The 14,710-nt window shown below is 32.2% G+C and overlaps 1 protein-coding gene across 1 annotated transcript; it reads left to right on the forward strand.

Annotated features, from left to right (window-relative positions):
- The first annotated feature begins 11,712 nt into the window (after positions 1–11,712).
- LOC145639324 (expansin-A10-like) lies at positions 11,713–14,098 on the forward strand. Its single transcript, XM_081690545.1, has 4 exons — positions 11,713–11,852; positions 11,945–12,093; positions 12,250–12,538; positions 13,299–14,098. Coding segments are annotated over exons 1-4 (747 nt in total). The 5' UTR covers positions 11,713–11,850; the 3' UTR covers positions 13,606–14,098.
- The last annotated feature ends 612 nt before the right edge of the window (positions 14,099–14,710 follow it).

The following is a 14,710-nucleotide window of genomic DNA, read 5'->3' on the forward strand; positions in this document are numbered from 1 at the left end:
TCCATAACCCTAGGAAGTAGGAACAAAATTACAAGCTAAGGCGTAACTCAAATAGGATGGATAACTACTTAACTAGTCTAAGCTAGAAGGGCAGTCATCATAACAATTCTCTATTAAACTTATTTCAAATTAAATGTTAATACATACTTCAATTTGTCATGTATAGTCGTATATATAGATATGTATACATATAATTGAACAATAAAACACAGTCTAAGCCGTCGATCTAACTCACACACTAGTACACTACATGTTTAAATATGAAATTTATACTCCGTAACGTGTAAGTATTACACGTACTCATCGTATTCCATTCCCTAATTGTACATTGGTAATTTAGGAGTATATGCAATATTTTCTTCAATTCTCAACACTACCTTGGTCTTACATGTTTGGTAACATTGCAAAAATCACACCATTATAATGGAGGAGTAGAAACTAATATTCCGTGACTCCGTGTCATTCTGTCAAGCAATTTCATGATTCTTTTTCCTTATTCTATAAGCTAAAAGGTACATATGTAACAAAATGCAAAGTTTTTACGTTACCAAAACTTTTCTAATGTGTCATTGTCATGCATGCACAAAGAACTGAGGGACAATAATAAGGTCTCTTTATTAGTAAATGATTAGTGACTAATAAAATCATTAGTGTTGCGGTAATTGCATGATTATGGCAGACATAGAATCTGGTCTCTATAATATACTTACTAAAAAAAAGAGTAGACAATTAGACAAAGTAAGCTTATTGAAATCATTAATTACCGTGAGGCAGAATGAATTTGCATAATGATACATTTACTCAAAAGCCTGCCGACACAAAATTAGTGCAGTGTACTAAAATGCTTCCTAGCAACCAGCTGTTTGTTACTCCAGAAATTTGCAATTTTTTCTACGTAGTACTTTTTATTACATTTACACGGATCATCATCAAGTACTTCAATGCTTGTTTGATTAAATTATACGAGTATTTGTTCTACATGTTACACTTTATGAAAACTACCATAAATCCATAATTATTCCTAAATGATGGATATTCATATGTTGTTGAACTAAATTAATTAGGGCATGTTCGGATTTACTAAACAAAAGTGAACTGATTGGAGATAAATTGAACTAAACTGAATATTTTGTGAGAAAAGAAAATTAGAAACTGAACTGAACTGAAATTCAGCTGAAGAAAACAGACCCTTATTTATGGATAAAAATGTACTTATAACTCTAATATATTTTGTTCAATTTAGCAGAGTGCATTTAAACCTTTATTTATTATGTCATTTAGGGGAAAATTACAAAAAAAAAGGTGTAATAAGGTGGACTGGGAATTGAATTATATGGCTTAACGACTGTTACATGATCGTCCACACATCCAATAGGTCAACGGCTTCTTTGAAACCCTAAATTATTCCCCAAGAAATCAAGAATAATCTTATTAGTTGTCATAAACACAAAATTCAAAACTAGGAACATAATCAATTCATACCGCACAAAGTCGTAAAACAATCACAATACAAGTATGCAAGAAATAGAAAAGCGCAAGCTATGAAGTGGCATGCAGCTCTATTTGCGCGTAAACTCAAATGTTGTTGCCAGATCTACCCGAGCTATTTCTCTATTGCTATGTTTGTTGTATTCGAATGTACACCCATATCGATGTCCAGCGCGCCCGACGCCCGTGCTTGCTTGATTATGAGTCATACCAACAAATGGAATTGTTAAATCGTGACCCGAAATCTAGTTGGGCAGACTTTGAACGCATATATCTTTCAAACTACAAGTGATTTTGAGGTGATACAAATTGGAGGTGATAGTTTAGTTCAAGTACTTTCCAACGATAGGTTATATGCCCAATTCCAATAAGAAATGAGAAAGTTATGGCTGATTTACTAAAACCAAACGAAATTAAAAATTTGCAACAAGACTGCGAACTACCATAGCTCTATGCGAGTGAGCTGTAGCCCAGCCCTATAAGGAATTGCGGCAGGCATGAGCTAGCTGTGGAGCTTAATAGCTTGGTAGTTTGGTTCTTCTAGGATAATTTATGGAATTTTCCTAAATTAATACTCGTATCTTTTATATGACGACTATTTGAGTATATTTGGGGAACAATTTTAGGGTTTAATTAGGGTTTCCTCATGTTATAAAAGGACCCTTTAGTTGATCAATTAGATCATACCTTTTGAGTCATTAAATTTAAGGCTCCTTGTATTATTATCTCGTTCTTTCTCCATTATAGTGAAGAAGCTCTCGAATCCCCCACCCGTGGATGTAGGTCTATTTTGACCGAACCACGTAAATCCTTGTGTTCTTTGTTTATATTCTTTATTGTTTTTCTTGTTCTTATTTTTCATTAACTTATTCCGCATTAATCAAACACAATCACACCCTAATTTCCTAACAAGAAAAAAAGCAACCAAAAAAAAAAGGAGTGCTTCATTAGCACTCTTTGCACCATTTACTCAATCAAGTACTCAAGTTTGACTAATATTTGTGATATTATGTGAGAATTTTTTTATCCCGTGAGTATTTGTTGAAATCGTCTCAACAAATAGATTGTTAATTTAAAATTATTATACTTTCTTATAAATAATTAAAGATACCATACATTGATGCAATATGTATCCAAGAGTGATGAAACACTTATTAAAAACGTATGGAATAATTTATGCAGGACAAATAAAGGCCCTGTTCTTTTGAGTTGTTCTGCTCTCTGATTTGTTCTGTTAATCCCTGCTTTCTTCAGAAACTCAAAAAAACAGGGCAAAGTATAAATTGGAATTTAGGTTATTGGGGTTGATGATAACTTGGTCAAAAAAAGACATTTATGACTTATGAAAAAGCAATTGACTTGTAACTGCAATAGTTCAGTGTTATACTAGTTGAGAAAGACTTTTAAACTTTAAAATGATTTAGGGGGGAAAGTATATAGTGAATCTTAAGAAACAGTAAAAGAAGAGAGGAAACATTAAAGACAAAAGTAAATCTTTGGGAAAGAGGCGAGCATATATATTGACGAGGTAGACTAGTCAGTGCCTTGATAGCCTTTAAACACCAAGAAAGAGGTGGATTCTCCTATATAAGTTAAAAGTTATTTTATTCATGCTTTTAAAGGTTCATTTTCGAGGTACCTGTGCTACTATGTTCCAACACGTCAACGACAATGCTAGTTATTGGTTTTTCAACTTTTGACCATTTTTTATAAAAATTACGCTATTTGGTTTTTGATTAATTTATTGGAGGTAATACCAAAAAATAGGGCTAATTAACTATATTTTGCAACCTATAAAGCACAAACACTACTGTGAGGCCTTGTTATTTTAAACTCGTGGGCAGAGCAGAACAAATCATAAGTTAGCATAACAGAATAGATTTCAGCAGAGCAAAACAGAGCAGCAACTTTTAACATTGTACTCCGTAAATTTCAATAGAGTAGAACAACTCAAAAGAACAACACTTAACTGATTTTTGTTCAAGATGTTATTTTAAAAAATCCTTGATACAAAGAAGAAATCATGTTATATCACTTTATAGTTTAATTTCACTATTTTCCTAATCATTAGGAAGCACCCCTCACAAGGAAAACTCTTAAATTTTACGTATTATGTAATATACGAAGTACTTACTTACGCAGTTGCAAATACGGAGTAGTCACACATTTTGCTTAATCTTAGCTTTAATGTGGCGGTTTTTACAAAAATCTTGGATGCCCACTATGTTCCTCAAAATGTGAACGAAATATTCAATAACACATATGGTTGTTCATCCAACTAATGTACAAGTTGTAATATTGGGTTTTACTAAAATTAAGGATTTTTTTTTGTGAAAAACTACCTTTTATATACAACTTTTTTGTGAAAAACTACCTTTTAAAAAAAATGTTGTAAGGGACTACCACTTGCCGGAATCTGGCCGTTGACTCACTTTTCCGGCATTGACCACCCACGTTCCGGTCACATGACCTTTAATTTTTGTTTCTTTTTTTTTTCCATGCATGCACCACCAGCATTGCCGACTTGCCACCACCCAACCACCGCACCACCTCAACCCATCACAAAACTTCTTTACAGCCACCGTCACGCATCCCAAAACCAACCCAACCCCACTTGAAACTGCCTCCACCCCGTCGAATCCAACACAAACCCTCAATCAATCCGCAATTCGTGACCTCAAACAACAACATCAATAACGAACTTTCTCAGATCAATTGAGGAAAGGAAGGGAAGGGTTCTGGTTTTCAATTCGAGGGGGTTTTGTTGAAGTTCGATCTTCGAATCGAATTGCGTACCTAACTTCTTCCCCAAGTCGGACCCCCGTTTCTTGGGCGACGCAGTGTGCGATGGAGATGGTGGCGTCACGGCGAGGTTGTGTGACGCAAATGGTGCCGAATTCGGCAAAACCATGTCGGAAGAAGAGGATTTGGGAAGGTTGGGTACTTTTGCCGGAACTAGTTTTTCCGATTATGACAATGACGAGTTTGTTCTTGACTATTTCAACAATTTTGTCTTCGAATTGAAGAATTGGGACTTGTCCATTGGATTGGAGTTGAGTAAGTAGTGGTTGCGCCGCCGTGAGATGGAGTATTTGGGCAGGACTGAGGTGGAGGTGATGGCGAGGGGGTAGGAGTGGTCGAAAACTAGAAAAGGGAGGAGGAGGAGAGGGTGGGGGTGGTTGAAAACGGGGAAAAGGCCGCCACGTGATCTAGTTAACGCCAGAAAAGTGAGTCAACGGCCACATTCCGACAAGTGGTAGTCCCTTATAACATTTTTTTTAAAAAGAGGTAGTCATTTACAACATTTTTTTTAAAAGGTAGTTTTTTACAAAAAGTTGTATATAAAAGGTAGTTTTTTCACAAAAAATCCTAAAATTAATGTTCGGATAATAATAATCTTCTAATAGTCTTACTTAAATATTGCGCAACATGTGATGCTGTCATGCATTCTAAAACCAATACTGCGTAGATTGATATGGTTAACTCTAGGTAACGCATAAGGTTGGTTGATTTTTTTGGTTGAGGTAACGTAGCCCACAGGACAGAGAATGCAAGAAAATTCAACAGATTACTCTTGTACATGAATACATGGTTGTTAGTTAATCAACTCAACAACCTTAAACCTCCGAGAATCTCGCTCCTATGATTACGCTGAGTGCAAGAAAAATCTAACAAAATCTTAATTAGAATTAGAAAAACTTAATTAAAGATCAAATCACTAGTTAATGTGTAAGCACTACACTACTTAACAAAGATGATTAGCTGACTAGCATAATCAAGAAAGAGTGCATACAGCTGTGAAATCGTTATTAACAGTAAAGTAGATACGAGTATTATAAATACAACATGATTAGAAGAAAGGACAATAGATATGGTTGGTAGTTAAGTCTAAGGGGCTAAGGTACTACTCCGTCACATGAATTTGTCTATTGATTAATCTATGGACGTGTCATTCTTAATCTTTACTTGCATGATTAATATATTCTTAATCTAAATTATCCTCATTTATTAAGTTAATAAACTTAATCATTGCCATAATGGCTAATCAGGAGGACAATATAATACGCCTTGTTTTGTTGGGATTAGTAAACTAGTAACTCTTTTTTTTTTAGTGTTTTTTGTACTCGTTTTAGGTTATTTTTTTTAGCAAAATTAGTCTCAACATCCTGATTTATTCATTGAGTACGCCCAACACTTCGAATTTTGGATAGTAGCAAACACACCACTAATTATTTGATTGGGGTGTAACACGTGTCATTAAATACCATTTAATTATCAAAATTGTCTTAGTTTGTACTCTCTTTATTTTTAAATATTTGTTTCATTTTTTCAAGGGCGGAGTTTTAGAAGAAAATGGAGAAAGTAATAAAATATAAAGGTAGTAGGATAGGTGGAAGAATAAAAAAATTTAGTCGAGAGAAAATATAAAATTAATAAATTATGATTTATGTTGAGTCCACTAGTTGAGAGAAATAAATTAAAAATTATAAAAGTTTTCCAAATAAGAAAATATAACAAGTATTTAAAACGACTGAAAATAAAAAATAAGCAAGTATTTAAAAGCGAATGAAATACACTATAAATTTTACACTTGTACGTTCAAGAGATTATTGTACACTTGTACGTTCGTACCTAATTAACAAATTGTATGCAATTTACATGCTTCAAATAATCAAATGTAATTGTGGCTACCAAAAAGGTCTTTAATCTTTGGTCGACAATGCAACAACAAAAATATATGTTTCCTCTTTTTAATCTTAGTTGTAAATTTGTAATCATGTTTACTTCTTTATTTATAGTATTAAGTAATGTTTAGGATTAGTCATTTAGGCAATAATGCAATATGCACTCAAAAATGCACAAAGTTATGTTTGGACTCATGAAGTCATGACATACCTAATCATGCTTCCTAATATAAACAGCAAATGTCTAACATCTCCTATTGACTAAAAGACACTATCATCTACCAATGTTCTATAAACCGCGCGCACAAGCTAAGTACCTAAAAGTTAAGTTAAATTAATTGACAAGTGTAAAATTAAGTTTTTCATTTAAAAAAGTACCTCCTAAAACTTGTTTAAAAACAGTAAAATTGCCCAAATTTTGATTAAATTAGGATACTTGAATTTCCATTATTGGTTACCTGCATGTTAATTAAAGATCCAGTTTTTATTATTACCATGATTTTTTTTAAGATGATGCTCCCAAAACTGTCTGTTTTTCTTCATATGTTTTCATTCGAATCTATCAAGTCGCCTTTTAGGTGGTAATGAAAAAACATGAAGATAGAAAACGCATGTTTGGGGATGAAAATGTGTGTCTATTATGACTATGGACATTGTAGGTTTGTTTAAATTACACATAAAATTCATTTTTACTTCCGCAATCTACCAAACTGACCTAAAGTCTAGCAATTTGTTATAACTGATGGTTACGGATATTTTAGGCTTATTTTTATACTTTTTGTATGCACACTTAAAATTCATTTTTATTTCCACAATCTATTATCGACTATTTCCATCGGGTTGTAATAAATAAGGGTACTCTATTTTTTTTTTTTAAAGTAATATAAGGAATAAATGGGGGTAGATTGAGAGAGTTGTGAAAACAGAATAATAAATCAGTCAAATTCCGTTAGTTCAATTAATTTCATCACCAAAGAAGATAGTGTATTGATTTCTTCCTCCGGTTTAGTCGTATTATGCGGCTACGTTCTCACACAGGCAGCAAATACGGCTACGAAATTATACTTGTCAGATACAACTATACAAGTATATTACTCTACTGTGAAAATGAAGTTAGTGGGAAGACTGGAAACATACTAGCATATCAAATGTTGCAATTTGCAAATATGCTCAACTGGCTTCAGTCAACTCAACAGGATTTAAAACAACAGTAAATGCTCCAGAAAATTTATATAATCCCCCCCCCTTTTTTTTTTTTTTTTATTTATATAAAAAGCTAACGAACGCATTAGGGGTTTTGGATAAGCTAACTAAAAATAGTTTTATTAAACTAAAATGAACATTAATTACACTAATTGACGTGTAATTTTGGCATGCATTTTCAAATTAACACTACTTTAAAAAGTATTTTAAATGTTTATCTAATGTCCCGGGGCGTTCGTTAGCAAGATCTTTTTTGGTATTACAAATGGATCTTCTCTTATCTAAATTTAATTGAACTTATCTAAACAGCTAAACTTACTAGACGTTAATTAAATACGGAATACTATTTTAACTATAATTTGAATTAAAATAACCCTTATTGGAACTTGTATTTTATATTATCTAAAATTAACTAAATTTGTTATTCCTCAATTAAGTGGAAGTAAGGTGATTAGAGTAAACTCTTATTATAAAATTCAGCCCACTTTATAGATGATTTGAATTAAGTGTTGCATTATAGATGATTACAATTAGAAAATAATAAAAGATCGGTGAAAGTATGATTTTTGAAAATTGAAATTATGATAACACTCCATATTAGGGTGCCAATATAGTGATTTATAAAAGTGATTGTATAAGACAATCTTTACTAAAACGTTTATAGTGTCATGAGTAAATTAAAACTTAACTCCGTTGATTCTTAACATATACTCATGAGTCATGACAACGACGTACTCAGAAAATTCCGAATAAATTCAACTATTGTAATGTTGTATTAGTCAACGTTAGGGAAAATTAATAATGTACAATGAGATTACCATAATTTTGATATAAGTATATACGGAGTACAAAGTACATAAAATATAAAATGTTGCACGTACTCCGTATGTATTCATGTTAAATAAGAAACGTATGGTAGAGAGCAGAAAGGAAAGAGACGAAAAGCGGGAAAAAAAAGGTAAAGAAGAGCAAATGGTCGTTAGCCCCTGCCTCTGCATGTGCGCTTGGCAGTTTTTATTTTGGATCCTTATACTCCCAACCACATCTCTTCTCATTCTACCCTACTACTGCTCTTCTTAACCACAAACCCACTTCATTTCTCAGTCTTTTTTTTTTTGGGTAATTTTTTGGGAGGAGGAGATTGAACTTTGAATTTGAACTTAATTAAACAAGAAATGAAAAGAAACTAGAAAATATATAATGACCTTGTTCTGCTATACTCTACAGTGTGCATTGTGTAGTGCTCTACTGAAATCTGTTCTGTCAAGAAACTCAAAAGACCTCAAAAGAATAAGACCTACTCAGTTTATAAAGGAATAAAAACATTTGTTGTAGCACTGTACATAATATAAAACAGAGGTGCTAGCTAAACTTGGGTGGATATGTGCATGTCTTTATTTATGCAAAAGTTATTATTATTATTATTATTTTTTTGGGAAAAGAATGCAAAAGTTTAATCTATATACTAATAAAACTCTGAGCTTTATATTAAGGGCTTGTTTAGTTCAACTTATTTTACTTATTTTAGAAATAATAAGTTCAAATTAGATCAGAAAAAATAAGTTCATCATTTTATGTGCAGTTTTTATCGCTAAATATCTTTAATTTCGTAATAAAAAATTACATATTAATAAAATAGACTTACAAATCTTACAAGATCCAACTTATAGATTATCGTACACTTAAGGTCAAAGTTTGGTCAAATTAGACAACCAGATCTAATCAGATAAGTTCAGATAAGCAAAAATAAGGTGAACCAAACAAGCCCTAAGCCTAATTCGGAAAAAAGAGAGAAACTTCTAAACTCATAATAGATGAAGGCAAAAGCTAATGAGCGCCCCCGGGGTGTTAGATAATAGAATTAAAGTGTAAATATTAGAGTAAAATTAACTTTAATTACACTAAACGACGCGTGATTTTGTCATGAATTCCTAACTTAATACCATTTCAACCAATATAATTTATCCTTATCTAACGCCCCGGGGCGCTCGTTAGCAAGATCCATGAAGTGGTTAAAAAGAGTGCACTTATCTTTATCACTTTGTTTTCATGTCTTTCAACTAAATTATATTCATTACAAATAATTATGGCTATATATCCAAGTTCAATGATACATAGTGGCGAAAAATCAAACTTGGGACCTAAAGATCTCAATTTTTTGACCGAAAATTAACTTAGCTTTAATACAATCAACATAATCTTATACCAACATTTAATAGATAACCAAAATCAAGGGGGAGGCCAAGGCCTACCCTTGGTTCCGCCCCTGAAATATATCATCTTTCATCCATTGTTTATAGCGAAGTAACACTTTTTATTTTGCGCTTCACTTTCCAATGAATATCGATACTTCCAATACTTTAACAAAATCAAATAAATCTCCATTATATTAGAACATATAAAGAGTGTACAGTTAAATTATTAGTGTTTTAGAGAGTGAGAATCTTGTTTTTGCTAGATATATCTTGCATAATTCGATTATGATGATAGATGTCTTATAGAATAAAACAAAGTCAGGAAAATGAAAAAAAAAAAAAGAATTAAAGTAGAAAATGCGTAGAAAAAAAAGTGAGATCGGAGAAAGTACGACAATGATTATTTATCGTATTAATTTTAAAACTCAAGACAAAAACAGATGTCTAGGTATTATAATCTTTTGGTGTGATAAATTCACATTTTTAATGATTTAATAAATAAAGAACAACATAGAGAAAAATGTTTTTATATAAAAGGAGGTTGGGGAGAGATGGGGGACTCCCTACTTCATGAGCAAACATAAATGTTATGGAGAAATAGACATATTTGCATGAATATGAATCAAACAATATCAAGGTGTAATAACAAGGAAATCTTCACGTAGCCCTACTTAATAACTCTATTGATTAGTTGGTTGTATACTTGTATGAGCTTAAAATTTATGAATAACAATGAGAGTTTATTTAGATGTGTTTGGGAGATAGTACTATCGATGTGTTTTTCACTTGTGCCTTAGCCTAATTACTGTGTACTTTATGTACTTTTAAAATTTTCTATTGAGAATTTGAGATTGATTAATTAATAACCCGTTTAAACATTTTGAATGGGTGATTGGTATAAAATTATACTTCTACTCTGTTAACTTTTTAGATAATAGCTATCTAAAAATTTAGGTTTTATTGTTGAATTGAATAGCTTAGCAACGCTCTTTAAATTTTGTAATATAGTTTTATGACGAAATGTTTCACAATTGTGCTAAATTGCTAATAGCCTAATATTATTATATATGGTACTTTAAAAGTCTACCTTCATATTTCATACCGAGCTAAATACTTTAAAGTGATGGTTGAATTCTCAAAATAATCTTATGATTTATGCTTCCATAGAACCTCTCTACATGAAAGCCTTTTGGCCTGACCTTGAAGCGTGTAGACAAGTTCAATGTCTTGTCACACAATGGCTCTCTATATTACAGATCGAATATGGAAAAATCAACTTAATCAAAAATTTAATCTAATAGCTGAAGACTTGGAGTACACTTACTTGCATCTTAAATTTAACAATATTCACCTTGCCAAAAAAAAAATAAAATGACAAGTGTACTTCTATAGTTCTATCTATATATATTATATACCCTATTTTAAAAAAAAAAAAGAATGTCAATCCATTATTTAATATGAACAATAAACTATTTTACCACTTTATTTATTTATTTTCATCACTAGTTCTTTGATCATTTTTGTCCCCTTTCTTTGAGTTTTATTTTTATTTTTACAAAATTGTTCTCAATACCCTAAGATATAGTTTGGCTGCATCCAACAAATCGAACTTAATTTCACTAATCGCAACACATTTCGGAGTATCAATTATTAATTGATGTACAATGCATGTCATGAATGGATATTTTTTGACACACAGAGTCTGTTTTGTTTAATTACAGTTCAGTTGTTTTTTTTTTTTTTTTTTTTTTTTTTTTTTTGCTAATTTATTTCAACAGATCTTCAATTTAAATCGAGATATTTTTAGTAAAAATCAAAGGAATAATATATATTTTTTTTTTTAATTTTTTTTTTTTTTGGTGAAACCGAGTGGCAAGTCCCAAAAGAAAGGAACCATAAATGACACTGCTCCTTGTATTAAATAGTACGAGTACTAAACTTATACCTAACTAACAAAATTTATTTCTAAAGTAAGAAATACAACGACTTTACTAAACAGTAATTAATTAAATAAACCAATGTTTTTTTCTTCAAGTAGAGCACAGTTCCCCTATTTTTGGACCCAACAAATCTCCATTACTTTGTCAGTAATTGTATGAGAGAAAAGTGTGAGAGAATCTCTTCTCTGTGACTATGCCTAGCTTAGCAGTCCCTACACCCTTCTCTTCCTAAACCCTCTATTTATTCCCCCTTTTTTTTTCCTCAACCCAACTCAACTCAATTCAATTCAATTCCCTTTCTTTCTCTCTCCTCTAAACCCCCATTTCTCTCTATTCAACATGTAATTTTCTCCTCTCTTTCTCTCTCTAAAACTAATAAAATTTAGTGTTATAAACAACAAACTTTGCTTACATTTTGGGTTGAATTTTGCAGGAAAATGGCATTTGGTACTATTTTCTTAGTGGGATTCCTCACATTTTTCTCAATTGCTGATGCTTATCGCGGCCGCGGTGGCGGTGGTGGTGGTTGGATTAACGCTCATGCCACCTTTTACGGTGGCGGAGACGCTTCCGGCACCATGGGTATATTTCTTTCCACCCATATATTCATACAAGCTAAGAAATGCACGCAATGCATACATTAATTAATTTATAAAACGTGCTGCTACAACTATATTTAATGTGACCCTATTTTTAATATAAGATTAATTATTTTTTTTTTTTTTTTTTTTTTTATAGGTGGAGCGTGTGGGTATGGAAATTTATACAGTCAAGGGTATGGAACAAATACAGCAGCACTAAGCACAGCATTATTCAACAATGGATTAGCGTGTGGTTCGTGTTACCAAATAATGTGTGTTAATGACCCTAAATGGTGTCTTAGAGGCTCAATTATCGTTACTGCTACTAATTTCTGCCCTCCTGGAGGATGGTGTGACCCTCCTAATCACCACTTTGATCTCTCTCAGCCTATTTTCCAACACATTGCTCAGTACCGAGCCGGTATCGTCCCCGTTGCGTATCGCAGGTATATATATTGTCACGTTGATAGTGTAATTTGAGTTGGTAACGCAATAAGTCAAGTTGAGTTATGATGTGTGTTTCACGTATTGAGAACTAAAAATCTTAAAGGAGGTTACCTATTTTAGAAAACTTGAACAAATTGGGTTGAGATTTTTTGTGTACGTATTTGTTTATAGTATAAAATTTAATAAAAGTGGTGAGAAAGTTTAGTTAGTTAGGAAGTTGTTTGAAAAGTTGTATGTTGCGATTTACTGTTTTGGTCTATTCAAAAAAAAAAAAAAAAAAAGTATAATCGTGAAAGAAAAATTGTAAAGTAATAAATGGTCCTACATTTTTTAAGAGTCACATGGAAGTGGAACTACAATACTTTTCCTTTGTTACCTATGTCTAAAGGTATAATTTCAACCGTAGATAAAGACATACGAAGTAAAATTTATGGATTTATATTTTAAAAATTGTTTTATGTTAAATCACTTTTTTTTTTTTTTTTTTTTTTAAAAAAAATCTTCTTAAAGGGATAAAGAGATGTCGTTAGAAAAAAGTACCACTTAAATTTATTGCCCTTATTTGACAAAACTGCACATTTTAACATCAACTAAGAAAAACATTTAAGGCTAGCGCAATTGTTGAAACATGTCACGTCTATTATCTAGTAGACTAGTATGCACTCAAGAGTCAAGAGTCGAGAATATTAATATTGGTGTATATATTATATAACAATTAAACCGTGTGTTAATTATGCCTGCACGTGTTGTTTTGTGCAGGGTGCCTTGCCGGAGAAGGGGAGGTATAAGGTTCACAATCAACGGGCACTCGTACTTCAACTTGGTGCTAGTAACCAATGTCGGTGGTGCCGGGGATGTACATGCAGTTGAAATTAAAGGGTCAAGAACACGTTGGCAACCAATGTCAAGAAATTGGGGGCAAAATTGGCAAAGCAACAATTATCTCAATGGACAGGCTCTCTCATTCAAGGTCACCACTAGTGATGGTCATAGTGTTGTGTCCTATAACGTTGCCCCTCCGAATTGGTCTTTCGGGCAGACCTATTCGGGTGCCCAATTTCGCTGAAAGCCGAAAATTTTACCGTAAAATGACATTTATGTCCTATCGCGTGTGATCTTAATTAAGCCTTAAGTATATATACGGACTACGGAGTACTTTTTATATTAACTAGGATTAAGGTCAGTATTTTAATTTTAACTGACCAAAATATTTACTACAGCACTTTTTTTTAATGGGGTTAAAATGGGAAATTGAAAGCTTATTTTATGAGGCTTTTTTCCTAAACTACCCCTGTTTTTTTTAGGGTACCCCTTTATTTTGAGAGTGACCTTTGTAACTGTTAAGATTTATGGAATATTTCCTCTTTGTGGAGGAAATGGCATAGCTAGGCAGTGGTGGATTTTTACCACCCGCCTTCTAGTATTTTGTCTTTTTTTTTTTTTTTTTTTTTTCTCTAAGTAAGAAGAACTAAAGAAGTAGGGTTTATTGTCATTTTAAATTGAGGTGTGTATGAAGTGTGATTATTGGAGTTCTAAATGTTATTTATGCAATTATTGGACTCTATAAGTGTAAATTTTAGCTATTTTCAGTTCTAATGAGAATTGTGTTACAATTACAAACTTGTTTCATTGTTGCCTTAAATTTTCCCATGTTTGTTGTCAAATGAACATAGAGAGTGTCATAAAAAGAATTGTGTGATTATCGTATTTTTTCCCGGTATTGAACTATTGATGTCATTGTTGATTGTATCTATTGAGTTTGTTATGCAAAACTCGTGTTTGATTTTCATGTACTTCGAATGTCATTAGCTAATTATGGTTTATGACACATTAACACCCTATGAAGTATGCCAATATTGAACTATTGATGTCATCGTTGATTGTATCAATTAAGGTTGTTATGCAAAACTCGCGTTTGCTTTTCATGTACTTCGAATGTCATTAGCTACTTATGGTTTATGACACATTAACACCCTATGAAGTGTGATATTATTTTCATATACTACCTCCGTTACATATTATTTGCAACGATTAGACATTTTCCCTCTCTACTTTATGTAAAATCGTTGCAAATAATGTGTAACGGAGGTAGTAAAAGATTTTTGATTGATATAAATATGGACACTTAACAATGTTAGTTGGTGTTCGGGTCCAATTAAGCCAATTGGGCC

Source organism: Chenopodium album, chromosome 1 (genome assembly GCF_948465745.1).
Source record: "Chenopodium album chromosome 1, dcCheAlbu1.1, whole genome shotgun sequence".
Classification (NCBI taxonomy): domain Eukaryota; kingdom Viridiplantae; phylum Streptophyta; class Magnoliopsida; order Caryophyllales; family Amaranthaceae; genus Chenopodium; species Chenopodium album.

Excerpts from the sequence above, each read along its gene's own strand:
- LOC145639324 (XM_081690545.1), top strand. Across the intron at positions 12,094-12,249 it reads AGACGCTTCCGGCACCATGG|GTGGAGCGTGTGGGTATGGA; the intron begins GTATATTTCTTT and ends TTTTTTTTATAG. Across the intron at positions 12,539-13,298 it reads GTCCCCGTTGCGTATCGCAG|GGTGCCTTGCCGGAGAAGGG; the intron begins GTATATATATTG and ends TGTTTTGTGCAG.